The 27,488-nt window shown below is 44.3% G+C and overlaps 1 protein-coding gene across 4 annotated transcripts in view; it reads left to right on the plus strand.

The window, feature by feature from the left end:
• The window catches only part of LOC105693494 (beta-1-syntrophin), a 190,910-nt gene that overhangs the window by 112,869 nt on the left and 50,553 nt on the right, over window positions 1-27,488 (plus strand). For all 4 annotated transcript variants that reach the window (XM_048659089.1, XM_048659088.1, XM_048659090.1 and 1 more), the window contains one exon: window positions 14,718-14,906. In XM_048659089.1, coding sequence (XP_048515046.1) covers window positions 14,718-14,906 — 189 coding nt within the window. The remainder of the gene's footprint in view (window positions 1-14,717; window positions 14,907-27,488) is intronic.

Consider the following 27,488-nt stretch of genomic DNA (forward strand, 5'->3'; position numbering starts at 1 on the left):
AGGTGACGCCCGACAACAAACCGCGCGCCCGTGGCTACCTGACTCCAGCAAAGCTCGGGCTCCACGACTCAACTTCAATTTCAAGTCAAAGAAAAAGTTTTCAAATCATTTTATGATTTTCTACTAGAATTATAAAAATAATGGGATAAAAATTTTTGAACAGTGAACGAGTAAAAAACAAATACAATCGACAATTTTTAAATATTTTCTAGAATTTTTGACCAAAAAAAAAAATTTTATTGCCGGAAGTACACCACTCGATTAATTATTCGTTGAAAAAACGAGTGGGCTACCTCAAAATATCGAGTAAAAATTTTTTTCCTACATTTGAAAAATTTTCTTTTTTCATAAGGTACAAATTTTGCCCCCATGCCAAGAGAATAAAAAAAAAAAAAAAATGTTTTCAACCCACCCTAGTAAAAATCATCCGATTTTTTTTTGTCGGTTCTCTCTCCACTTTTTCTTCCGCACTAGAAATTACTTCCGCGTTGAATTTATACCTCGATTTCATACACGGATGATAATTTTCCGTACAATAGGAACTTTTTAAGCGAACGAGGTAAATCGGTTCGCGGTGTAAAATTTGCGTTGTGCAGTTAGTAAAATAGAAGGGTGGCGAAGGGGGGTGGGGGGTGGGGGGGAGGGGGGAAGGGGGGAATATTGAATATCATTTCCGCGTAACCAACGCCTCGTTCGAATCCGGGGAGCACAGCATCATCCCCTTTTGCACCACGTCCTCCTCCTCCTCCTCACTCCCTCCCCTTCGAATGCGGGATGAACGCGTTCTGCGGTCTTTCGTTCGGTCGAACGCGGGGCGCTAGGCAGGGGCCAAGTGAAATTTGATTTATTTCATTGCCCTCGCATTAACGGTAATAAACTTTCTACTGGTACACCTATTTTATTTACGTAATATATACCGCCGATACCGAAGCACGACTGTACGTACGACTAACGTATGAATATTTATAGGGCACACCTAAATACCCTGCATTGTCAGTTCGAAATTTTCTATTAAAACAAACGTTACTTCCGCTCCTCGTATTTATGCGTTTTTTCACACTTCCGGGCTATTTTTCACCCACGCGGACTTATCGTTAAAATAAATTCGCGTCTCTCGCGAACCGGCGAGACGAATTTATTTTTTTCCTTTCAATTTTTTAGTTCCGAAAAACGAGAAATTCGTCCGCACCCCCTTGTAACGCGAATGTGTGCGAAAGAAATATATATATACGTATCGGCAGGGGGTGCTATAGGTCACGTACACATCCGAGGTAGCTAGGCCAAATGGAAGAGTAATCGGAACTCGAATCACGTGCCCGGACTTTTCTTCTGCTAATTTTTATCTCTGCTTATTATAACTTCTATCTGCAGAACAGATGGGATGTATACGCGCGCAGCCATCGCTACATGCCGCGCGTACGTACCATATATATCTTTTTCCTTTTATATACCTGTACCTTCGTTTTTTCGTCACCATCGGGAGCCAATTTTTTCCTTTTCATAAACTTCTTCTTCTTCTCCTTTTTTCCCCATCTTTCCTTCTCCGTAGTGATCCATCTCGACGAAATTTTCGCGTGCGAGCGGATTTTGAAAAACGGGGGAAAAAAAAAAACGAGAAACAAAACAAAAGGAAAGAATATATTTTAACGCCCGAAACACGTCCTCGTCGAATCGTTATCCATTTTCTTTTCCTCGCTCTATTTATGATCGGCCAATTTCCAAGTGACGCGATAGGAAATCGTTTGAATATTTGAACAAAGAAATCCGGATTTTGCGGTCATCGAATCTCACCGATCAACGTTTCACCTAACTGCAGTCCGGCGGCATTCTACATTTCAACGGGTTGCATACGATAGCAGGGTACTACTGCTGGTGGTCGGAACTGCGGACTGCGGGTGTACCGCCGTTTCACTTCACGCCAAACGTACTTTTATGTACGTATATATACATATACCTATACCTGTACATAAAACACGTACGTACATGGCCATGTACGCGCGCACACACCACGCTTTTCTCTGTCTGAAATTGCACGCGGCTAATTGAAACGTTTCGAAAAAAAAAAAGGTCTTTGAAAAGTTTTTTCCTTCTCTCCTTTTTTCTTCATTTTATTTTATTTCAGTTTTTTTTTTTGTTATAACGACACAAACGGGACACGCCAGCACTGATTCTTTTTTTTTTTTTTTTCTATCTTCGTCTCTTTTCGTCTTCGTCCAACAAATTCGTCTTTGTATTTTCATCTCTCTTTCACCGATTCGTCGCGTCTCTTTCCCTTTTTTTATTTCGGTTAATTTTTTTTTCACGATTTTTTTTCTTTTACTTCTACTTCCCTTCACTGTGCGCCTTTTCCGCCGCGGCACGGCTGTATACGTACTCGGCTACTACGTGCTCGAAATTCCTGATGGGAAAATTTTCCGCGTTGAATCTTTACCGGTTATTAGGCTCACCCGAAGATACCTACGTACGTACGTACCTCTGCCTACCTACCTACCCACCTAACTAGTTCTACGCGGTGATGGCGGCTGTATGGTATAGGCAGGATATTCGTCCTCCCGATGCGCTAAGTTTTTCGGGATATTGTTCCCATGGCGATCCCTCGAGTGGGTAAAACTGTCTCACAGTTTCTTCCACAATATTCGAGCGTTTATCTTAACGACGCGACGCCTCGCTTGGAACACCAACTTCGTCAAGTGCTCCGAGGACTTCTCTGGGTCACGCGGGTTGGCGCGGGAATCCCGAAAATTTTGACTCGCGGATCTGCGTTGAATTTTTTTGCCCATTTATTTTATTGGCGTGAGAAATTTTTTACGTGGGAAAAATTCAATGGAATCTAGAGGAAATTTCGAAAGTCCGGAGTCGGTGTTTTTTTGCTGTTCCCGAGGGATACGCGGGGTATCTCGATCATCGAGTAATCACATATCCTGACGTGGACGTACCTAACCGTGGTCCCGCCGGTAGATAAATTTTATGCACAAACGGTTCGCGAAATAGGGTAAAATATATGGGTCGGTAGAGTTGGCAGTTTGCGAAGAAGAAAATTATCGCTATGTAACGAGGGTTATCAATCGATGCGGGCCGCTACCCCACTTTATTAACTACGCGAAATTTGTCATTTCGCTCGATGGATTTCATGGGATTTTACGAAGCCGGATATTTCGCATAAATTTAGCTCGGAGAATTTTTTTCGTTATAAAAAAAAAATTATAGATTAGCTAGAAATTTTCACGCAAGTGAAAAACACAATTTCGTTCCCCATACGCGTTACCTGGAGATATTTTACCCGATTGCTCGCCGTAACAATTTCCGCTGTCTTTTTTAAAGTTGCCTCGTTTTCCCTCCCTTTCATTTCCTTTTGAAATTCCCAAATGCGTAGGAAAAACTTCGGCATTCGAGGTGTCCGGCGAAAACTCGCCTCTGACTTACGCGCGGCCCACCGCCTCTGCCCCCGACAGGATACCGCAAGAGATTACTCCTTATATATTCCTGCGGGACCCGGGATAGCCGGGTGCACACACACACGTATAACGTATACGTACACAACCTGCGGATGCGGCGGTCCTGCAGGATCTCCTCCTGGACTCGCTAGCTCGCTCGCTAGCTCTCCCTCGGCACTCGGGGAGCGATGGATGCCGGCAATTTCAATTCCGATCGCGATACAAATGTCCCCGTCATTTGTCACTACGCACACGTACACAGGGGTTTTACACCCGTGTGTGCGCGCACACGTTATGTACAAATATATATATATATATGTATACCGTCGTATGTATCACACGTTACATACACCCCGCAGTGCAGTTACATATAGTTCCCGTATATTCGTTCCCATTGCCCAAGCGGTTATTTATAATACATAGGCCACTAATGTTTACGCATAATGTACATCGTATGTACTGTAACGTGGCGTTTTCAGCCCCGTTACTACGGCACCCAAATCTCCCGGAATTTCCTCCCGTTTTTCGTCAATAATCTAGAAAACTGCAGCACACCGAAACGCATCACCAAGGCTAAATTGAAATAAGAGATATTCCGTATGTTAAGCTAATTTTCGTTGTTGTTCCGAATATTCTCTTATGTGACCTGGGAAAATACCGACGAGTTGAGCCAGGACGACCTACGAGGACCTCCCGGGCCCTTTCCTCCAAGGGTACAACTCTGACGTCATCCGTGCCAATCAGACTACCGATGTGCACTCTCCCGTGGTGGACCGGACCACCAGCTGAAGACAGCATCGCAAACATCTCCCGCCTCCCGATCTACCGAATCGCTACCGGCGTATAGGACCGCAAGACGACTCGTCTACGATCTCCCGCTAGACGATAGGTGCGTAAGACGCTCTGCTATCGACGAATGGATGCTACGGAAGGCGGCGTATAGGGTGGCATGAACTGAGTAGTGTCACCTCCCGTCCCGTAACTTACTGGCCAGGAGCCAGACCAACATAACATCTACCGTTCCGGAACTGATCCCGTCACCGGGTAAAACTTGGTAACCTCCCGAGATGACGTTCTGCCTAGGAAGACATGTAGGAGCCGAGGCACAAGTGAGCCCAGGACTACATTCCGACTCCCGAGACGACATAGAATAGAGATGTTGCTCTTAGGATGAGGACTCCAAGTGCCTGAGTCGACGCAGCCTTGGATGGCCTTCTGAACGCAGACAGCCAGCCGGTCAGTACTCAAAAGCGAGCGCGGCCGATGAGGAAGCATGGATGATGACGTCAGAGGAGAGGAGAGGCGCCGAATAGGCAAATTCAATTGTCAACTGAAGAATTGCGCCCTACACCTGTGGCCTAATTAGGAGAGGGAATCGCCAATCCGGACGATTTCCGAGTAAGAAGATCCTGGACACCGGCGCTCAACTCGTCCTACTCTACTAGATACCGGCAAACAGACAGGACGTTTTGGCTAGATCCTTCCTTACCAATTCAGATCTTCCTTTGCCGCTTTCCCAAATCTACCGTCTACCGCTACCGTTTTTCACCAAACACTACCGCTACCGTTGCTATTTAGATTCACTCCCATCCGCCCCTTAGCTACAGTATAATTAAAACTAGAGTCCGTTAAACAATTGTATTAAAGTTAGAGTCAGTGGGTGCCGAACTCCTTCCGTTAAGGTAAGGTTTTCCACCTTCATAGAGAGGCACGAAGTAGCCACGTGGGGAATTGCAAATTGCCTAGAATATTTCGTATTTTGTTTTATTGTCAGAGTGTAAGTCAGTGGTGAAAGACCCACTGCATCCGTTATTTAGAGTGTAAGTCAGTGGTGAAAGACCCACTGCATCCGTTATTTAGAGTGTAAGTCAGTGGTGAAAGACCCACTGCATCCAGTTTATTTAGGAGTGTAAGTCAGTGGTTAAAGGCCCACTGCATCCAGTATTTGATAAGTCGGTGGGAACGCGCCCCACCGCAATTTGGTACGGTCCGGTCCGTTACGTTTTTCGGTTTTTGGGCAATTTTGTAATTCCTCCCGGTTTGCCTCGTGGCTGAATTCCGTTACCGTACGTTTTGTATTTTCGCTCTCGGAGCAGTTCATTGGTCTTCTACCGTTTCTCCCGTGCATTTGCTGCACGGGGTATCATTTAGTACGTTGAGTTATTAAGGAAAATTTAAGTAATACGTTAAGGAAAGCCTTGGTGATATTTGGTGATGCTGTATGGTATTTTGTTATAATTTATGTAATATTTTCTCCCGTATTTAATTTGTCATTTTTTGGGTAATCTGTTACCCCTACGGTAAATCTTGCGTTACGTTACGGTCCCGTTCTATTTGGAAAATCTATCGTCTGTTACCGTAGAGTAGCCACGGAAAAGCGCTCCGTGTAAAACCGCGCCTTTTCTCCCGTTCGTAATTATCGCTCATTCGGATAATTTGTAAAAGAATCAGTAAAACTCCCGTAGGCCTTTCGAATATCGAAATTATAATTCTGTACTCCCGTAAATGACCTCCCGCTACCGTTAAACGAATTATATTTTGTTGCTCTCGACCTATTGTAAATCTACCGATTCTGTATTGCCTACCGAATTTGTTAAAATACAGTCTCCCGAAATTACGTTACGTTATCGTTTTTATTTGTGCCCGAATTGTTGTTGTGGATCCACGCCACTCTACCATTTATTTCGCTGTTGAACAGCCTGTGCCTAGCCAGCCACTCCGCCGGATCTGTATTCGTTATTCCGTAAGTTTTGGTTATTTCGTTAAGTGACGCGACACGCGTCTGGCGCCCAACAATCTTTCCGTTCCGTTTTCCGTTTTCCGTTCCGTTTTACGTTTTCAGTTTCGTACAGATCGCGCCGAAGGCACGTGGGTTTTTCCCGGGTCCAACCCGCCTGGGGGAAAATAGAAAACCTTCTACGTCGCAAGTGGTGCCCAATGTGGGGCCACTAAAAAGGGTGATCTGTTTAAAAAAGCCACGTTGCAACTGGCGCCCAACGCGGGGCCCAAAAAGGGTTGATTTCGAACACCAGACAACAACAATTCCGTTAAAAAATTTAGTCAGACCCCAATTCATTCCGCCCAAAAAGGGTTGATTTTTTGTTGAACCACAGCAACAACAATTCCGTTAAAAATTCAGTTAGAATCTCTCGTCTCTAATTCATTTCTTAATTAATATCTCTTTCTGTGAATCTCTCGACTTTCCGAAACCGCGAATTTTCTTTGGTAATTCCACTACCGAAATTGTAGCCGCTGATTTTCCTCCCGTTACCGGCCGTTACATTTCAAATCTCTCGAGCACAACAATCAAGGACAAGGCCGCGACAAACAAGTGCCTGTAAACATCGCGATATCTTCCGATACGACCTCTACCGCTGTTTTCCTTGTCGTTGCTATCCGCGATACTTTTCTGACCCCCGAAGTCTATGTCGTCGCCCCCTGCTAAGGACGCTTGGATCTATTTGCCAACAGCTGACGAATTACGCGCCCAGCGCCAACGGACCTCGCGTTTAACCGTTGGAACTCTTTCTCCCTCCCGCGATCGGTTTCTCCGTAGTTGTCAATCACCACAAGGACCGATGGATGACCCCCCTACTCCCGGCGATCTACCTCCCGCACCTCCCGTACCTCCCGCGCAGATAGCCCTCCGAGTACCGGACGAACATCAGAGCCCTCAATCTACGCACACCGTGCTAGACGGAGAAAATTCAAACCTACCGAACCCTGCCGATACCGACCCTCCCGAGTACCGCGATTCTACCGTACCCCCGCTGATCGCCCCAGAGCGAACTTCGCCGACGTTTGCCGAACCACGACGATCACCTCATGCCCTGTATTCTACCGCGCACAATGCGATGGCTGGATCACCCCCTCTCCCGCCGCTTGTCGAAAATCTACCGCCGATTCGGCCTGATCCGAGAACGCACGACTCTCGCCCGTATGGTTCACAACACTACGCGACCCCCTCCCGCGCTTCGCCTGGTCGCCCGCCAAACTCAATTGCCGCTTATGAGGCAATGCGTAAATGGAATCTAAAATTCACTGGGACACGCAATGAGGACCCAGAAGCATTTTTACTGCGGATAGAGGAAGGCAGGATCCTGTTCGACCTTCAGGACTCCGACATCCTAAATAGCCTCCCGTTTTTCCTTTCGGGGATTGCCTTATATTGGTTCCGGGCCAAACGTCCGTCTTGGCGAGATTTTCAAGATTTTGAGTACGCGTGGCGTGATCGATTTAGCAGCCCCAATTTGCAGTTCGAATTGCGGGCCGAAATCCGTCGCCGTACCCAGGGCGAACACGAATCCGTGGCTGATTATTTGACCGTCATGCGAGCATATTATGATCGTCTGAGACCTGCCTGGTCCGAAGAAGAGGAACTTGATTACTCCTACCGTAATTTACTCCCGCGTTATCAAATTCTAATTCGTCGCGACGAGGTCAGACAGTTGGATGAGTTGGAACACCTCGCCCGAAATGTAGAATGGCGTTACGGAACAACCTCCCGTTATCAGGTTCCGCCACCTCCCGAACGCTGTCTTGTTCCCGAACTCGCTTACCGTGGGCCTCATGCCTCCTCCCGCCAGCCACGCCCGGCGTTGGCTCACCTAGGCCCTTACGAGGACCCTATCGAGACCGTAAACGCAGCTTACGAGGTTCCTCTCGATCGTAACCGGAGTACCGGGACACCGTACCTCTCCCGTACCCGTCACCGCCCCCCGAGTCAGGCGATTCCACCGTCATGGAGATAGACGTATTCCTGGCCGAGGACCCAATCCCGCTCCCGCTACCGATTCTACCGCTCCCGCTACCGATTCTACCGCTCCCGCTACCGATTCTACCGCTCCCGCTACCGATTCTACCGCTCCCGCTACCGATTCTACCGCTCCCGCTACCGCTCCCGCTCCCGCTCCCGCTCCCGCTCCCGCTACCGCTACCGACCTCGCCACCAACCCCTCTACCGATCCCGACCACGGCCCCGAATCGCGTACCTCCGTCACAAACGCCTGTCCGCGTAGAAGGAAAATCTTGCCAGCTCGGCCCCGAACCCGCCGTCCGGAAATATCCGTCCGGGGAAGACGCCACGCACCAGCGTGTTCGGCCTGGGCAATGTTTCAACTGCCGGCAGACGGGACACCACAAGACCCAATGCCCGAACCCGCCGACGGTCTATTGTAAGGGCTGTGGCTTCTCGGGCTATACGAAAGCCACGTGCCCTGATTGCTGTGACGCCTGGGCAGCAGACTTTTACCGGCGTAATCAGCAACGCCCGCGCACCTCCCGACCACCCTCACGCGTCCCCTAGACGGGAAATTCAAAGAAAACAAAAAGAAAAAAAAAGAGAATTCATAACAAAACAAAAATAGATCTCCCGCTCCCGTCAACAAAAAAAAAAAAAAAAAAAAAAAAAAAAAAAAGAAAAACCAGAGAATTCATAAAAAAAAAAATATATCTCCCGCTCCCGTCAACAAAAAAAAAAGAAGAAACAGAGAATTCATAACAGAAAAAAAATATATCTCCCGCTCTCGTCAACAAAAAAAAAAAAAATAAAATAAAAAGAAAAAGACACCGCACACAATAAATTTATATCGCTCCCGGTAACAGCCCGCGACTTTTGGAACATTTCTTTCGTTAAACCTCCCGCTTCCGTATTTCCGACCACCATCAGAATCTTCATGATCCAGTATCACCAACGTCCAGACACTTACGTAACTCAGTTTTAAAGTACGGCCAATTCGTGACCTCTCTTTCGTTAGCGAAGGTTGAAGACCTATTCGGTCTTCCCCCACGGGGAGGGGAGTTGTAACGTGGCGTTTTCAGCCCCGTTACTACGGCACCCAAATCTCCCGGAATTTCCTCCCGTTTTTCGTCAATAATCTAGAAAACTGCAGCACACCGAAACGCATCACCAAGGCTAAATTGAAATAAGAGATATTCCGTATGTTAAGCTAATTTTCGTTGTTGTTCCGAATATTCTCTTATGTGACCTGGGAAAATACCGACGAGTTGAGCCAGGACGACCTACGAGGACCTCCCGGGCCCTTTCCTCCAAGGGTACAACTCTGACGTCATCCGTGCCAATCAGACTACCGATGTGCACTCTCCCGTGGTGGACCGGACCACCAGCTGAAGACAGCATCGCAAACATCTCCCGCCTCCCGATCTACCGAATCGCTACCGGCGTATAGGACCGCAAGACGACTCGTCTACGATCTCCCGCTAGACGATAGGTGCGTAAGACGCTCTGCTATCGACGAATGGATGCTACGGAAGGCGGCGTATAGGGTGGCATGAACTGAGTAGTGTCACCTCCCGTCCCGTAACTTACTGGCCAGGAGCCAGACCAACATAACATCTACCGTTCCGGAACTGATCCCGTCACCGGGTAAAACTTGGTAACCTCCCGAGATGACGTTCTGCCTAGGAAGACATGTAGGAGCCGAGGCACAAGTGAGCCCAGGACTACATTCCGACTCCCGAGACGACATAGAATAGAGATGTTGCTCTTAGGATGAGGACTCCAAGTGCCTGAGTCGACGCAGCCTTGGATGGCCTTCTGAACGCAGACAGCCAGCCGGTCAGTACTCAAAAGCGAGCGCGGCCGATGAGGAAGCATGGATGATGACGTCAGAGGAGAGGAGAGGCGCCGAATAGGCAAATTCAATTGTCAACTGAAGAATTGCGCCCTACACCTGTGGCCTAATTAGGAGAGGGAATCGCCAATCCGGACGATTTCCGAGTAAGAAGATCCTGGACACCGGCGCTCAACTCGTCCTACTCTACTAGATACCGGCAAACAGACAGGACGTTTTGGCTAGATCCTTCCTTACCAATTCAGATCTTCCTTTGCCGCTTTCCCAAATCTACCGTCTACCGCTACCGTTTTTCACCAAACACTACCGCTACCGTTGCTATTTAGATTCACTCCCATCCGCCCCTTAGCTACAGTATAATTAAAACTAGAGTCCGTTAAACAATTGTATTAAAGTTAGAGTCAGTGGGTGCCGAACTCCTTCCGTTAAGGTAAGGTTTTCCACCTTCATAGAGAGGCACGAAGTAGCCACGTGGGGAATTGCAAATTGCCTAGAATATTTCGTATTTTGTTTTATTGTCAGAGTGTAAGTCAGTGGTGAAAGACCCACTGCATCCGTTATTTAGAGTGTAAGTCAGTGGTGAAAGACCCACTGCATCCGTTATTTAGAGTGTAAGTCAGTGGTGAAAGACCCACTGCATCCAGTTTATTTAGGAGTGTAAGTCAGTGGTTAAAGGCCCACTGCATCCAGTATTTGATAAGTCGGTGGGAACGCGCCCCACCGCAATTTGGTACGGTCCGGTCCGTTACGTTTTTCGGTTTTTGGGCAATTTTGTAATTCCTCCCGGTTTGCCTCGTGGCTGAATTCCGTTACCGTACGTTTTGTATTTTCGCTCTCGGAGCAGTTCATTGGTCTTCTACCGTTTCTCCCGTGCATTTGCTGCACGGGGTATCATTTAGTACGTTGAGTTATTAAGGAAAATTTAAGTAATACGTTAAGGAAAGCCTTGGTGATATTTGGTGATGCTGTATGGTATTTTGTTATAATTTATGTAATATTTTCTCCCGTATTTAATTTGTCATTTTTTGGGTAATCTGTTACCCCTACGGTAAATCTTGCGTTACGTTACGGTCCCGTTCTATTTGGAAAATCTATCGTCTGTTACCGTAGAGTAGCCACGGAAAAGCGCTCCGTGTAAAACCGCGCCTTTTCTCCCGTTCGTAATTATCGCTCATTCGGATAATTTGTAAAAGAATCAGTAAAACTCCCGTAGGCCTTTCGAATATCGAAATTATAATTCTGTACTCCCGTAAATGACCTCCCGCTACCGTTAAACGAATTATATTTTGTTGCTCTCGACCTATTGTAAATCTACCGATTCTGTATTGCCTACCGAATTTGTTAAAATACAGTCTCCCGAAATTACGTTACGTTATCGTTTTTATTTGTGCCCGAATTGTTGTTGTGGATCCACGCCACTCTACCATTTATTTCGCTGTTGAACAGCCTGTGCCTAGCCAGCCACTCCGCCGGATCTGTATTCGTTATTCCGTAAGTTTTGGTTATTTCGTTAAGTGACGCGACACGCGTCTGGCGCCCAACAATCTTTCCGTTCCGTTTTCCGTTTTCCGTTCCGTTTTACGTTTTCAGTTTCGTACAGATCGCGCCGAAGGCACGTGGGTTTTTCCCGGGTCCAACCCGCCTGGGGGAAAATAGAAAACCTTCTACGTCGCAAGTGGTGCCCAATGTGGGGCCACTAAAAAGGGTGATCTGTTTAAAAAAGCCACGTTGCAGTACATACATCGAGTATGTACCTGCCTATATTTTTTTATACATATGTACGTATCAACGTGGTACGAATTATTGAACACGGATTCGAAAAAAAAAAAAAAAGCGAAAGGCACGAAAGGAGAAGCGAATCATCGCTCTGATATGTAAGTGAAAAAGGGAGAGCGGTTTTTTCCAAAATTTAGTACTTACTTCTCTGGATTCTTCGATTTTTCGAAACTCTTTTTTTTTCATCTGCGGTGTTACCGGACGCGGTACACGAGCGATCCTCGCTGACGATTCCCCTTTCGGAATTGAAACGTCCGCGTAACGTTCGCCGAGGGCTATTTTGAATACCCGCGAGACCCCCGCGGGTGCAAAGACTTCCGAATTCTCCGGGTGGACCGATGTCGTACATACGTATGTGGCTAACGTACCTACGTGTGTATAGATAAATATTTCACATACTTTATCGATATTGCAAATGAATATAGAGAGCGTGTCCTTTCGTCCGCCGATTCCTTCTACTTTTACACGTTGTACAATTTTCTTCCCAATTTCGAAACTCCTTCCTTCCTTCCGTTTTTTTTTTGTTCTTTTTTTTGCTCGTGTCGATAATTTCACATCAATTTTTCCGCGCCCATAGAGTATCCTCGTACATTATTTCCCGTACACGCGCTCTTCGGAAGAAAGAAAGAGAAAAAAAAAAAAAAAAGTGCGCGACGTGGAAAGTAGGAGAGAAAAGTAAAAAAATAAAAAAAATCGAAGAGAAGGAGAGAAAATAGAGCGAGCAGAGGTGGAGAAAGAGGGGAAATAGGTGTAGCGTACAGTGAAACCGCAAAGGAAAATCCTCTCCAATTTCTTTTTATCGCCGAAAACGTGTCTTCGCGCTTTTCGGAGTGGCACCCGCAACCCTCCCCCCCTCCCCCCTGGTACGGTGTACATGAGTGCATGGGAACCGGCTAGGGAACGCGAAGAGGATTCAACCGCTGGGGACTTCCGCGCTGAATTTTCCATGAACGGGAAAGTGTGACCGCGTACTATATACACACGTGTGTATATATGTATATCTAATGTGTGTGTGTTTCGCACACTTCAACCGTACACTTCGCGGATATGTATATCACATATTGCGCTCCGAGCGTGCGTGAATCAAAAATGATGAAAAATCGGCATCGCGATGAAAAAGTGCAAGGGGATAAAGAAAAAGGGGAAAAAAAAAATAACTAACGAAGGAAAAAAAAGAAATCCCTAAATAAATGTTTAAACGAAACTAGGTGAGATATTAAATATATATATCAAATATTCCCTACGTGAATATTGCTATTTTTTTTATTTCAGTTATTTATTTTTTTTTTTCTCGTTGCCAAACTTCAAAGGTTTTATTCGCAAACTTTTTTATCATTATTTTAGACGAAAAAAAATTCATGGGAGAGTTTGACAAGTGTGTGTCCCGCGTACGAAAAGCACTCTAGTGCCGACGTTCGATTGATACCATTTCGAAAAATTTTGTAAATAACTTTGCTTATTTATTCGCTCTTCAAATTTTACAGTTTTTTCATTATTCAGCTAACTCAAATCAATCGAAACGAAAAAGTTAAACAAAAATTGAACGATAAACCCAACTCACGGTAGCTGCTGCACGATTTTTAGTTTGATACAAAAATTGGAGAAAATTATTCGTAGACGATTTTTGCGCAGCTGATGGAAAAAAAAAAAAAAAGAAAATTTATCTTTCGAAATAGTTTTACTTGACACTCGTTCATTTCTGAATGAAAATTTTTCTCGCACTTGTCGGCAGGCAAATTGGTGAAGAGAAAAGATTTCCTTTGGCCTTTGGCTTCCCTCTATCCTGTACGTGGCACGTGTATATATATGTATACCTTTTATACCTACGTTTGAATTTGCGTTTTTATACGCGATGCTCCTTTTTAAGTAAATTTTCCGCTTTTTCAACCCGGGTTTGCCTCATTTTCTCCTCTACTGCACCCACAAATACACACACACGTACTCCTACTTATACTGCAAACGCGTTTGCGGCTTCCTAGAGTTTATACGAGTGAAAAATAATAAGAAGAAAAAAAAAAAAAAATACGGAATAGAGAAAACAAAAAGAACGGGAGGGGGTGAAAAAAGCACGAGTTAATAAAGAAAGCAAAAAGGTGTTTCAGAACACGTGACCACTTAAAGTTTAAATGCAGTGTATAAACGCTGCACAAGCATTTACTCATGAGAAAAAGTTTTCCATTTTACTAGTTTTCTTTTTGTTCTCTCGTTTTTTTTTTTTTTTTTTCAAATCCACGTGGAGCTGGTAAAAATAAAATTCAAAGAGAAACAAAACTATCATAGTATCGAGGAATTTATCGACTTTCGTTTCGCTCGACGATTTCAGAAAATTTCTTTTTTTTTTTTTCTTTTCTCCCGTTGCGGTCGGCGATACTCTTTTTACGATCATTTTATTTATGATTTTCGGATATTTTTGTCGAGCAAAAAAAAAAAAGAGATCCTCTTTGAGCGTCGTCAAAAAAATAAAGCAGAACACAAAAAAATTCGGGACGAACAAGCCGCATCGAAATTTCGTGTTTGCCGATCTGCGTTAATTACCTTTATATTACGACGTTGTACGTAACGTGAAAAACGTTTATAATTAACCGTTTGTTTAATTAACGCGCTCAACTTAATATTATACGAGTTTACAGACGTATATTAATTTGGGTGCCCGCTACGTATCAACGTGTGTGGCGTGGGTATACCTTTTTATGAGGTCAAAATATTCCACAGTTGTTTTCCAACGATAAAAAATTTTTTTTTTGACGAATTCGCTCAAATTTTTTACTTCCAACCGGATTCAATCTCGTTCGTTTTATTTTTCCGTGCGAGAGAGAAAAGAAAAAAAAGACAAAAAAAAATTGAATCGAATAGGTAAACGAAATACAAATCGTTTGAATAATTGGTTTTTTTTTTTTTTCTTCTCGGTTTCCAGTAAAGTACCTGAGGGAAGTGACGCCGTACTTTCGCAAGGCTTCGATAATCCAAGAGGTCGGATGGGAGCTCCAAAGAGGATTTTTGAGCGCCGCTCCGCCGCCACCGAAATCACCACCCAGAGCGGACACTCGGTATCTTCCTCTGCAACTCTGCCGATTGACCAGAAGTCATCCGTCGTCCGATCCCGGTGAGTTACACGCCCACTTTGTCAATCGATCTGGTCCGAAAAATATCTAAAAAAAACTTGGCTTCTCAAGTTCGTCGATCCCACGGAAAGACCTTCTCAATATCTCTGGGTTGTAATTGATTTTTTGAGACGGAAAATTTGAAACCAATAGCCCCGGTTCTTTCCTCTGTTTTTCGACCATAATTGGTGGAAAACTAGGTTCGATCGTATTGGCGTAGTCATCGGATAAAACATGGAGCGATAAATTTTTTCGTTCTTCTATTTTTTTTTTTTCGAAACGCTGCGCTTCGGTATCTGCATTATGTACGCTGAATATGTATGGTATACAAAGCTATGTATTTTGTCAATTGATATCGTTTCATCGCTTAAAGCTCCTCGTGATATACCAGTGTCCTCTGCAGTTCATCATACTGCAAGCTCTCTCTCCCAACCGATCGTTATACGATGTCGAGTGCTTTTACGCTATAGGCCGATGAAAGCCAAACTCTCGAGAGTTTCACCCTTAGCGAAATTGATTCCTATGTACATATATTCAAATTTATATACTACTTAAGTAGAGAAAATTCTCAAAGTTCCTTACACGAATTTCCGTAACTATCGCCACATTCTGACGTTGTGAAAATTAACATTACCAACTCAGGGCTACGGTCGTCGATTAGTTTAATTTTGTAGAGCTTTTACGTCAGATGGAATTTTCGCAAATGGATTTTCGAAGCGCCTCGTCGCAATTTTGACCGGAAAAAGATTTTGAAAATTCTCAACGACTCTGAACTTGTCCACGGAAATTTCTCGATGTTGAGGAAAGGATTTTTCATCGGTTCGTTAGTTTTGAGTTCGTCTTCTAATTTTTTTTTCCGACGTACCACAGGACGTGGGAAGCCCAGATTGAAATTAGGAACCTTTGAAATTTTATGCGAAGGTTTACGGTTTGAGAACCACGTTACAAAATTATTTCAAACCGTATACGTACGTGTATAAGGGCGTGCGTCTAAATTAAACGGGTTCAATAAGGGCACCCTCTCTACTACTAACTACCGCCACTACTACTAGCGCCGAGACAATAAGATTAGGATTTATTAGTCATGATACGTATATATGGTCCGTGGGGGGAGAAAGGCGCCATAGAAATTATGAGCTTACCTAACGCGTTAGAATTAATGTTCGTCTACGTATAAGTGAAGTGAAGTCCGCCGAGCGAAGGAAGATGAAAAAAATTGAAAATCTGAAAAGAAATTCGGTACATAGTTGAACATTTATATCGATAAATTTTCATAAACGTAATTTGATAAAGTCTTTGTTTTTTAATTTTAATATTTCAAACGTCGGGGTGGTATAATGCATTTGAATTAAAGACCGCTGCAGTCGACGACGTCGTCGCATTCGTTAACCTTTGGGTCCAACTTCTTGTAGAGATGTAAAGTTTTCCGAATTCTCTTCCTCTTCTTTTTTCTTCTCTGTCTTATTCGGATCGGACGTATTTTTTTTTTTCTTTCAAATTCGTTTTACCAACGTTTTTAATTTTCCTAAAAGCTCAGCGCAGCTTTTGGTACCTAGCTTTGAGAACATGTGTGTCTCTTATCAAAGTTTTCTCCTCTCTCTCTCTCCCTCTCCCTTTTTTCCTTTTTCCTTCTCATCCTTGATTCTCGCTTATTTCTCAAGCATTATTCTAACTCGCTGATTTTTCAACTCGTGACAGAGGACGTGAGATACGTTTTCATTTCTCCTTTCTCCCTTCTTCATTTTTCATTTTACATTTTTTTCAATTCTTCTAAAATATCACACGACACTTTAGGTATATACCCGCAACCATTTTCCTCTGCGGATATATACTGCACGTAACACGTACGATTGTTACCAAAAAAAAAAGAAAGAAAAGGAGAAGAAAAATTCCAAAAAATAGAGGTAAAAATAAAATGAAAATAATAAAAAAAAAAAAAACAGACAGTGGTTTCACTTTACTTTTCTTTCATACTTCTTCGCTCCTCAGTTTCTTAGTCGGTACGTATACCTACCCCCCGGTAGCAATTTTCCGTTGATGTTTGATATATTGGCGGTATACGTCTGTAACGTAAAAATTTACCCCACTCGTATCGATTCCAAGTTGTGCGAACACTCGGTGAAAATCGAGAGACGGACGTGGATAGAAGATTTGGGAAAATTCGGGGACGGTAAAAAAAAAAATAAAAAAAAAAAAAGCCGAAAAGAGAGAGAGAAGGGAGGGTGGAGGAGAACGTGTATCAGGCATCGGAGGGGGTAGGTATACACGGATTAACGTTCTTTGGAAGCCCCAAAACTACGCCCGAGCTAACTTGGAAACATGCAAACATTTCGCAAAGTATTGAGTTTTAGGGAGTACATGGCGTTATATATATACCTGCCGAAAACGTGTATATATATATATATATACGTATATGTACTCGCATGCACATATATATACTTGTGTACTTATAAGTGTCATATCCAACCTACAAGCCAACTCCTGAACAACCTCTCCTCTTCTCATACCCGTGCACGAAATACGTGTAGGTATACAATATACACGTGTACCTGCAGTACCGCGTTGTGACGTGGGAAAAGGAGAAGGTGAACTAGAGAGAGAGAGAAAAGTCTCATTTCCTTCGCTTAACCGGGTAAACAAACATTAATTAATAACTTGTCAAAGCGAGAGGAGTCCGCACCCCTCTCTTACCCCGTCGTCTAGTTTTCGCACACTCCGTGTGTTTCTTGTACGTGCACACATAGGTATATATATATATATATATATAGATGGGGTGAAGGTACGATACGGATCCACCTCTCCTAGCTGCAATAATCTCTGTGTGTGTGAGTAAGTAACTCGGGCTCGTACCTTATTTGCCGTACTTATGAAACGCGAAGCCAAGTACGTTACCGGTAGTTAAGGTTGATCTAAGGAGATCGGTAACAGCTATATCGGTTTATTATTATAATTATAACCGTTATTCGATATTTTAATTAAGAAAACTTTCCTCGAGATCGGAAAAGCTGTTGACAACGTATTTTCACGCTCATATGGGGGAGGGGGCCACCTATGTGGTTTTTTAGTTCGCGAAAAAATCACGGCGATCTTTTCTCTCTTGAGGAAAATATTGGGTTTTTTTTTTTTTTTTTTTTTTTACAGATAACGCGACACGACAGCTCGACGAATTTTGAATTTCTAAATAACATACGTACGGTATGTCATCGTAATCTACACGCGCACACGTGTGTAATACATATCATTCGGTATATGTGTATATATGTATAAGAGGTAGGAAAAGCGACCCTTGGAAGCGGAATGCTTACAACGGTTAACCGCGTTAACTCACAGAGAATTTAATTATCCATCCGTGTATAAGCGTCGTCGCACCGACGTACGTTTTAACTTGTAAACGTACAGAAGTGTGCACGTGCCCCCCAATATACCTACGGCGAGATATGCCTTTTAACCCCCTTCCGTTCGGGCTACGTTCGGAAACCCGTGAACGAGAGTAGGGCGAGAGCCGGAATATTCTAGAAAAGCTGCGGTTGCCGTCGCTCCATTCGAAATCGACGGTTCCTCGAAACCGCGCGTCAAGGTTCGTCACCCGTACGACTGTATTACGTACGTACGTGCGTACGTACCTGTACATTCGCAATTTACGATCCAAAATTCCATACAGGGGTTATTATCGATAACCGACGCGTAGCGAAAATTGATTAACCGCGCCCCCTCAAAGACGCCATCCCCACCACATGCATTAGGTACGTGAAAGCTCGAGCTTTCGCCAATGAGGAAATATCGTCACGTACGTGACGTAATTATCGAGCATAAAATTATCCAAATTGGAAGACGTAGGGAAATTAATGAAACAATTCGTGGCCGCAAGCTCTACTTCATTTTTTTTTTTTTATTTTACTTTTTTTTTTTTTTGGGTTACGAGCTTTTCGTCAATAATCTGAAACCCATAAGGGTGCAAGCTGCAAATTTTTTAGGATCGTCGTCGACTGATCTGTTTTTTTTTTTTCTAATTTGTGCGCGCTTCGCGGTGGTCGGGGTGGAGAGCGCGGAGAGATGACAAAATGATGACGATGACGATGTGGTTTTATATGCGTTATATATCCTTACGCACAACTTTGCACAAGCTAATCGTGGAGAGAGGTTGTGTTTGCGGAGTTTCGCTATATCTCTGAAACCCGTATTTGTTCAGGCCGCTTCCATCTCTCTTCCCTACCCCTTTCACCCGTTCAGCCCCCGGCCGACTCTACCTTCTATCTCTAATTGATCAACTGAAATTTTCTGACTCTGACAACCGGCGTTAGAGAAACGAAATAAATTCAAAAGCTGACTTAAAATATCACCAACGCCAATCCTCGCGGTGTATCACCAAAGGGAAACACAACACCACCGTACTCCGAACTTACGATTTTTTTCCGGGATTTTTTTTTTCTTTTTTTTTTTCAATCCTTTTACCCCAACGAAATGTCACGAGCATTCGTCAACGCTCGAAATCTACCTCGAAATTGAAAAAAGCCGCTGAAAGTTGATCGGATTTTCTTTTTTTTTTTTTCTCTCGTCAAAAATTCGTCCTCACCCGAACCCTGACGATTGAGAAAAGGTGTTGTTTTTTGGATTTTTTTTTCACCTTCGAAAAATGAAAGAAATTATTTTTCCGGACTATGATTTCCGCTGTGCTCGTATTTCGCAGCTTTCCCACCACCTACGTACCTGCGTAAAAGTGACGCTATACCGTAACGGGTACGTAGGTACCGCACTCTCTAATTTTCTAAAAGCTCGCGCGCCAAAGTTCGTTTCACCAGTTATGCCCTATAAGTAACGTGCGTGTGTGTACATGTGTAACCCGGTGGTACACGTGGAAACCGTGCACACCAACGGTACAGTAGACTAGACACTACCGGTAGAACGTCTTATCTTGACAGGTAACGCGAAATTTATCACCTACCCGGAATTACCGCGACGGCACAGCGCGTTGCACCTAACACCGAATCTGCAAAGCGTCTATGTATTGTGTATATATATATATATACATACATTTGTGTATGTATAAAACTATACATACCCACCGCACGACGCGGCGAGAATCGTTGGATTACACGTTCGGTCGCCCCCGTGGTCTACGAATTATTAGCATCAACGATTTCTCTTCTTCTCTATTTCAACCGCCAGTTTTTCTACGTACCTAATTAGCGAAAGAAAGATCACTGCAGGTCAGATACCGAAGAACAAAAAAATGAAAATCCGAGAAGCTCGAGCTTTTTCTGACTTCGAAATCCGAAAATGTGTCGAAAAACAAATCGAGCTTGCGAAGGGAATTAGATGTGGTGGATCGTAGAACGAAAATATACGAAAAACCGAGGAGCGAAGCTCGAGCTTTTCGACTTGAAAATTCGAAAAATGTCCGACAAAAAAAAAAGAAAAAAAAGTCGAGCTTGCGAAGAGTTTGTTAAAGTTCGGAGACGATTGTCGCGAATGGATATTACGCCGAGCTTTCGAGTTTGTATTAATTTCTATCCATAAGCTGGATTAGAAGATTTCGAGCTTGAACTCCGCGTTGGAGAATATTCGTTATCCTTTTGCGAGAGCTTGCGGGGTAACGTGTGCACGTTATATGTACAAGCGGCGAGTTTTCGGGGGTGAGGGGCGAAAGAAAGTGCGCTGGCGAATGTCGAGACGTCGTAACCACGGGGGGCGGGGGGCGGGAAGGGGTGTGAGAAAAAAGTGGCGGGGTATCGTTTGTACGGAGTTTATAAATTCGTCGGAGCTTTTAATTGAATATGCAACGTGCACGCGTCTCCCTTTTAATATCGACTTTGAGAGCGTCTCTCTCCTCTCATTCTTCTTCCGCTTCTTTTTGCGTTACCCTTCGTCTTCTTTCCCCCGCAACTATATGCGGGAGGGGGGGGGGGGGGGGGGATGGTAGTTACACACCACCTTCGCTACGGTAAACGTAAACTGAGACTTTATAGTGGCGCGCGAGCTTTTCAGATACGCGAAAGATACCGCACGTTTCTGATTGCTTTTCTTACCCCCCTCCCCCCCCCCCCCGCCGCTCTTCAGCTTTTATATCCACCTATACTCCGTTTCGTACACCGCAAGGCCGAACGTATACAAGTCCTTCCCATTTCTTCTCAGATTCTATATTTTCCACTTTTCTATCTATTTTGTGTACTCGGTGTTTTTTTTTTTTTTTTACCCACTCTAATTCCTTTTCTTTTTTGTTTTTTTCTGCCATCTTCGCTTCTTTTCTCCTTCGTTAACCCCTCTGTCGCGTTTGTTACCGCCGACCCGCGCGCACTTAAATTTTTTTTTCCATCCCTTTTTTGATTTCTTTTCCCACCCCCCACCCTCCCTCATACCCTTCGCTTTTGTTTCTTTCGATGCAAGGCCGCACAAAGGAGGGAAATGAAAAAAAGGAGGAAATAAAATGAAAAGAAGTGTAGAAGAAGGCCTTATAGAATTAAGAGGCCATTCGCCGTTCGTTAACTCGACGATAGTGTACGCCCTGTAGTGTGTATATAGGAAATTCATCCCTACTTTCACCCGGGGGGCTCACTATTTTATTTCCCTCTTTGTTTTTTTTTTTTTTCTCTTTTCTTACCTTCGTGCCTCGTTCTTCGTTTTTTTTTCCAATCTCCTCGTATACCTTCTTTCTTTTCACCTTTTCTTTTATTAGCATTGATTTAATCACACGATGAAAGAGTAGCTTCCTTTCTTCTTTCTTTCTTACCTCAGTTTCTTAGTTTTTCCTCGGTTTGCCCAAACCCGTCATTAGGTACACGTGTATATATGCCTCAACCCTTTTCACGAAGAATATAAAACTCGAAGAAAAAACGTAAAACGAAACGGACGAAAAATATTCATCAATCGCTACGCTACACGTATATCGATAATTTTTGTTGTACTTTTGATTTTTTTTTTTGATTTTTTTTTTTCAATTTTTCCTCGTCTTTCATCCCTCGCGCAGATATATATATATTCTCCACGGCCTACGGAAACCCCGTGCTTCAAAAGGACCTGCACGCGCGACGATGTGTGAATTTAATTAAATACATATATAGGCGAGTCATATATGTATATTCGTTTCATCCGGACAAACTCTTTGACGATGTGCGTTCCCGTCGGGTTGGTTAATAATTAGCGATCGATGGATCGGCGGATCCGAAGGTACTCGCGTATCTAGGTGGTAAAATTATAACGTTATATTTGATTGATTTGAACTTTGCCGATCACACGTACGTTCACAAGATTCGATCCTCATTGCCGATTGATGCCGAATAACCGCGTTAGACTTTACGTATAGGTATTCGCTTGTAGGTATACCGTGTGTACCGCCTCTGATCGCGTCGAACTTCGACTCTGTATCGTGCGCACATATTTCGCGAGCAACTGAAATACTCCAAACGATCGTTACACGTACTGCTGCCGCCGCCGCCGCCGCCTTCGCTATACCTTCGCGTTTCTCGCGCGCTCAACGTTCTAATTCGTTTTAAAGAGCAATTCGAAGCTGAAACGTCAATCAAGTCTAGCAGCTCGTAGCTCGGCGAACGTCTTCTCCAACGTTTTATCTATCATTAGGGGGGAAAATCGGCTCGCCTCCGGGATATCGAAGTTATCCCGACGATCGAAACGTGGGAAATCAGACGCCACCCCCCCGACCGTCCTCTCGTTTAAAAAGTTATGGAATTTTGGAGTTCGAACGCGAGAGAGAATATAATATACACGTGTGTTACATGTGTTATATTTGGAATACGGCGTGCGATACGTATATGTAAAAGTGTTTACCGTTGATCTGTGAACAGAAGGAATAATATTGGGTGGAGTCATGCATAAAAGATTGCGAACGGATACAAGGTACGGAAGGGAGAGGGAGAGGAAAAAGGAGAAAAGGAGGCTTTCGATCACTTCCGCGCGAATGAAATCTTCCAATTTTCCCACCGCACATACGCGCGCACACACGTGTGTGTCGTGTACAAATTTTTTATTCTTCATTTTTTCGCTTTTCATTTCACAATTTTTTTCTTCTCTCTTTCTTCATTCCTCGCACCCATGTTTCCTCGATTTCTTTCGCTTCTTCTCGTATGCGGATTTTTTTCTCTTTCCTCCTTTCTTTTTTTTTGTTTTTTTTGATTTTTTCTCACGCCACCGCGTACACACCCTCGGGGTCTACTTCCGTACTCGCAATTTGCCGCCTTTAACTCGCCTAAACGCGCCCAAACGACCTTTAACCCCCGTCCCCCGCCGCCCGCTCGACAACCTTCAACCTCGACCAAAAGGAGTATACACACATACATTGCATTTATTACATATGTGAACGTATGTAGAAACGTATTCGCACCCTTCTAGTTTTTTGCACCTACTTCTTCCGATACCCCCCCTTTTGACTGAGGGTGGTTTTTTCTCATACGTTCGGGGGGTCGGAAAAATTTTCACTCAACTGCCTCCCACTTTTCCATTCACCGTACACGTTCTCGAATCACTTCCGAACGACGAGAAATCAAATGAAAATATTCACCTCTGAAAATAGTCGCGTGATATTTTCGGATATTGTTTCCTCCTTGTTTTTTTCTCGGTTTTACTTCTTTCGAACGATGGAATGAAAAGATTTTGAACAAGTGGAAGAAGAAGAAGAAGAAGAGAATAAAAATTATTTTCTGTTATTTTCCTCGGGTTGACTTATAACTCTCCCCAGTCAAGTTAAAACCGCACCGTACGTAATTTACATATACGCATATCAGCTCGCGGCCTATGGAAATCGAACGATTTTATGCGATATTACAACCACAAGCCACCGGAACCCCCGCGCGACTAGGTGCCACCCGAACGACTCCGTCAATGGAAATGAAATTCAGATGGGAATCGGCGAGGCGGTTCAAACCGCCCCCGAATAATTTTTTCTCCTCTCTTCTCTCTCTTTGTCTCTCCTTTTTTTTTTTATTTTTTTTTTTTTTACCTCGGGTCAACCCTGATCGGCCTATATCGCATGTACAAATGGAACGCGATCTTAATTTATTTCCTCAGAATTAAATAACTCTGAAAAAATGTCAATTAAATGAAAGACAAAAAAAAAGTGCGAGTGAATTATTTCCAGTAAATTGGCTTAAGGTATTTAACAAGGGGGAATAAAAATGGTCCATTCGTTTTCCAAACTATCGGGAAAATGTTGAGCTCGAGCCACGTGAAAATTGAACCCCCTGAAATCCCGTAGAAATTTCTGATTGGTTTAAATAAAAAAAAAAAAAACGAGGAAAATAAGGTTCGGGGTTGCAACTGTGGGGAGGTTAGGAGCAGAATCGGGTGGTGAGAACGGAGGATAGGAAGACTAAAGGTTGGTTAGTCCTTGAATAAGGGACAATTAAATAACGCTGACGCGTTTCGAGGATAGTGGTACGTGGTCGACGGGATACTAATCTACCGGCTATACATATATATATATATATATGTATTTACACCCATACGTAGAGGTTACACATATGTACCCATCGTACATAGGAGTAGGGTTAAATTACGTCCCCTTCGCGGACGGACGCCGCACCGTTGCGGGACGTGTAAGAAAAAAAATTTTGGAAACTCAAAGAAGAAAAACCAAAGGCAGATATTATCCTCACCTGAAATGAAATCGCGTTTAACTCTCCGTTTAATTTTTTTCGGTTTTTCGTTTCCTCGACCCACCAACTAGCGTTCGACGATTTACGATGCGGATTTTAGCGGGGGCTCGATGCGCGTGTGCCAGGTGCGATAGGATGCCGCGTAGCGTGTACAGAGTCCATCGCGTATAGGTGGTGAGAATGCAGAGATAGATAGATGTATGTACGTATGTAACGGTGATTCGGAGGCTGGCGACCTCGTGTTACGTACCGGGAAAATGTTATTCAATAGCTCGGGCGTTGATTAATAACAGAATTCACGTGTTTATCGGTATGGACAACGCTGCGCGGTGCGCTGCCTCCCCTTTTCACCCCCCGACCCTTTTCCAACCAACCCCCCCCCTCGCGCGCTCGCTCGCGATTGATAGGGTAGGTATAAGTTGCACCTATCGCGTATACCTGCTATCGACGACGGGGTGTATAACTCGTGAATTATACATGACGCAACAGCTAATTAAACCACTAAATGCTTATAATTACAAGCGAATGATCATTTTGCGCCGATGCTCCCGACTCCGCTGCCCCCACGCCCCCCTCCTGTCCCCCTCCTACCCCCCGATAAACCCGACGCAGCTGCACCATCGCCGCAGTTTAGATTGACTGTGTAATATTTCACTTATTGAACGATTGCTACCGAAAATTAGAGAAATTCACCAGATGCGTCACTGCAACAACCGTGTTTCACCAATGGCGCGGTGCGCGTCGTTCGAAATTATTCGCATATTATATATATACATCCTGTACGAGGTGGGAGGATTTTATTTATTTTTTCTTAAAATACACAGAGATACGTATACCGGGTACACGTAAATATAAGTAGCTAAAACGAGGAGTCTTCCTTCAGACAAAACTAACTGAAGAAATAAAACAAACGTAGCTAGCTAGCGAACGAGAAGAAACAAACAAACAAACAAACGAACAAACAAACATAGCTACCCCTCGGTACATGTATGGGTGCGAGTCGTGATAAGGGTGGTTTGGTCGGGGTAGAGGTAAGAAAAATAAGAGAAAAAAAAAGGAGATTCTACGGCTATGGCGGAGTCGCCGCCCCCGTCTGCTGCCCTGTCCCGATCCCGCCGTCTCGTCGTTGTCGGTATATCGGTCGTACCGCTACCGTACGGCGATGACTCGGACCCAACAAATCGCGATGCCCTAGCCCCGTTCGCGGGGCGTACGTGACTCCGTTAATGGTTTCCGTAGAGTTAACAAGGTTTCCAGATCCCGCGGGGAGCGGCGTACCGGTGGTGTAGCTTTGAACGGCTTTTCGAGCCACGGGGACAATAGCACGACATTAGCCCTCTCTCGTTTCACTCTCTCCTCTTCCGCGAGTCACCCGTTCGCTTCTCCTCCAACCCCCCGATTTTCGATCTCTCTCCCTCCTCCTCTTGCCTCCCTTTCCCTGCTTCTTCTCTCGTTGGTCCGGTCGCGAATGGACCAAAGGGACGTATACACATAGATCTGCTCGCCCACTTCGCTTCGCTCTTCGTATCTCTCTGTACGGTAAAAGTCCCATTTTCTACCGCGCGCCCTAATTGTACCCGGACTTACGTGACTCGACTTTGCTTAATCTTGTGTACGTAAACGTGTATTTTGTCGGACTGTAGGGTGTACCGGTTTACGTCCATCTTTTTAGTCTCCAATTTACTCAAATTTTCGATCAACCGGATCGGATTCGAAAAATTGATCCTCCGACTTTGCCGAGCATTTTTTTTAAATCTCTTCCATTTCACGTTATTTCCAAAATTTTCCGACGCGCATCTTTCTCAAGCTATGCGCACGGACCGCGAAAATATCACGCGGTGTCGGTAATAAATAACCAACGATTCGAAACGATAGAAAAATTTCAAAGATACGACCACCTTCGTATTTATACATCCGTTTTGCATATATACACGTACACAGCTATCGTACGTACGTACGTACCTGCATTACCTTTACACGCGTACACAGCCGCGTGTATTATTTACGACAAATGCAGTGTATAAAACGTCGGTACATACGACCCGTTCGTGTACACGAACTAGTACGTAAGTACATAGCGTCTGCACTACCGGAAAATTATTACGGGGGTGGGTGGGGGTGGGGGCGGGGGGGGGGGGGGGGGAAAAGCTCCGCGTCGATGAACGTTCACCTATATAACCCTGCCGTACCATTATTTGCTCGTGATACGCCGTCTTCTTTTTCCAATTTTTTTTTTTATACCGTCGTCTCGATTGGGTTTTTTAGAGAATCTTTTTCTCGTCTCTCGTTTATTCCTTCGCTTGCAACGAGAGAAAGAGAGAGAGAGAGAGAGAGAAAGAAAAATTAAACACTTCGATCATACGATTTCCAACTCCGATACACGTCGGGATATAGCCGGGCGTTATGTGTGCGCGTACGGATAAATGTACATTGTCTCTACCGCGTATCTAATAAACAATTGAGAAGCTAGCGTAGCTACTTTATCTGAGAGCGGGTCTCTTAACGAGGGGATAACTTCTCGCTATCCCGAGTAACGAGTTTCCAAGTGTCAGACGGTGACTAAGGGATGATTTCCCTTCAACGTTGAGTAAACTCCGACGCCTTCCATTTCACGCGGTACGTAGGTAAGGTACTCTCCCCTCTCGCCCAACCACCTATGCGAACGCTCCGGAGATGGTGAAAATTTTACAACGAGGAACGCGGAGGCGATACGGAAAGAAAAAACGTCCGCGGAAATGACGTGCGATACGTGTGATTGAAAATCGAATGCGATCCAACGATTTCGATGGAAATACGACAAGATCGTGAGAATATCGAGAGATCGTCGATTTAATCTAGCGGCTAGTTTATTATCCCGTGAGATTTTCGTGTACAAAGTAGCCACGATTATCGCGTGTCCCGCACCGCTGGTTAAAATGGGGATGAAAATTCGAGTAACCGAAAAAGAAATGAAGAGTCCGGAATAAAATGAAAAACCCG

The sequence above is a fragment of the Athalia rosae genome, chromosome 7 (assembly GCF_917208135.1).
Source record: "Athalia rosae chromosome 7, iyAthRosa1.1, whole genome shotgun sequence".
Taxonomy (NCBI): Eukaryota; Metazoa; Arthropoda; class Insecta; order Hymenoptera; family Athaliidae; genus Athalia; species Athalia rosae.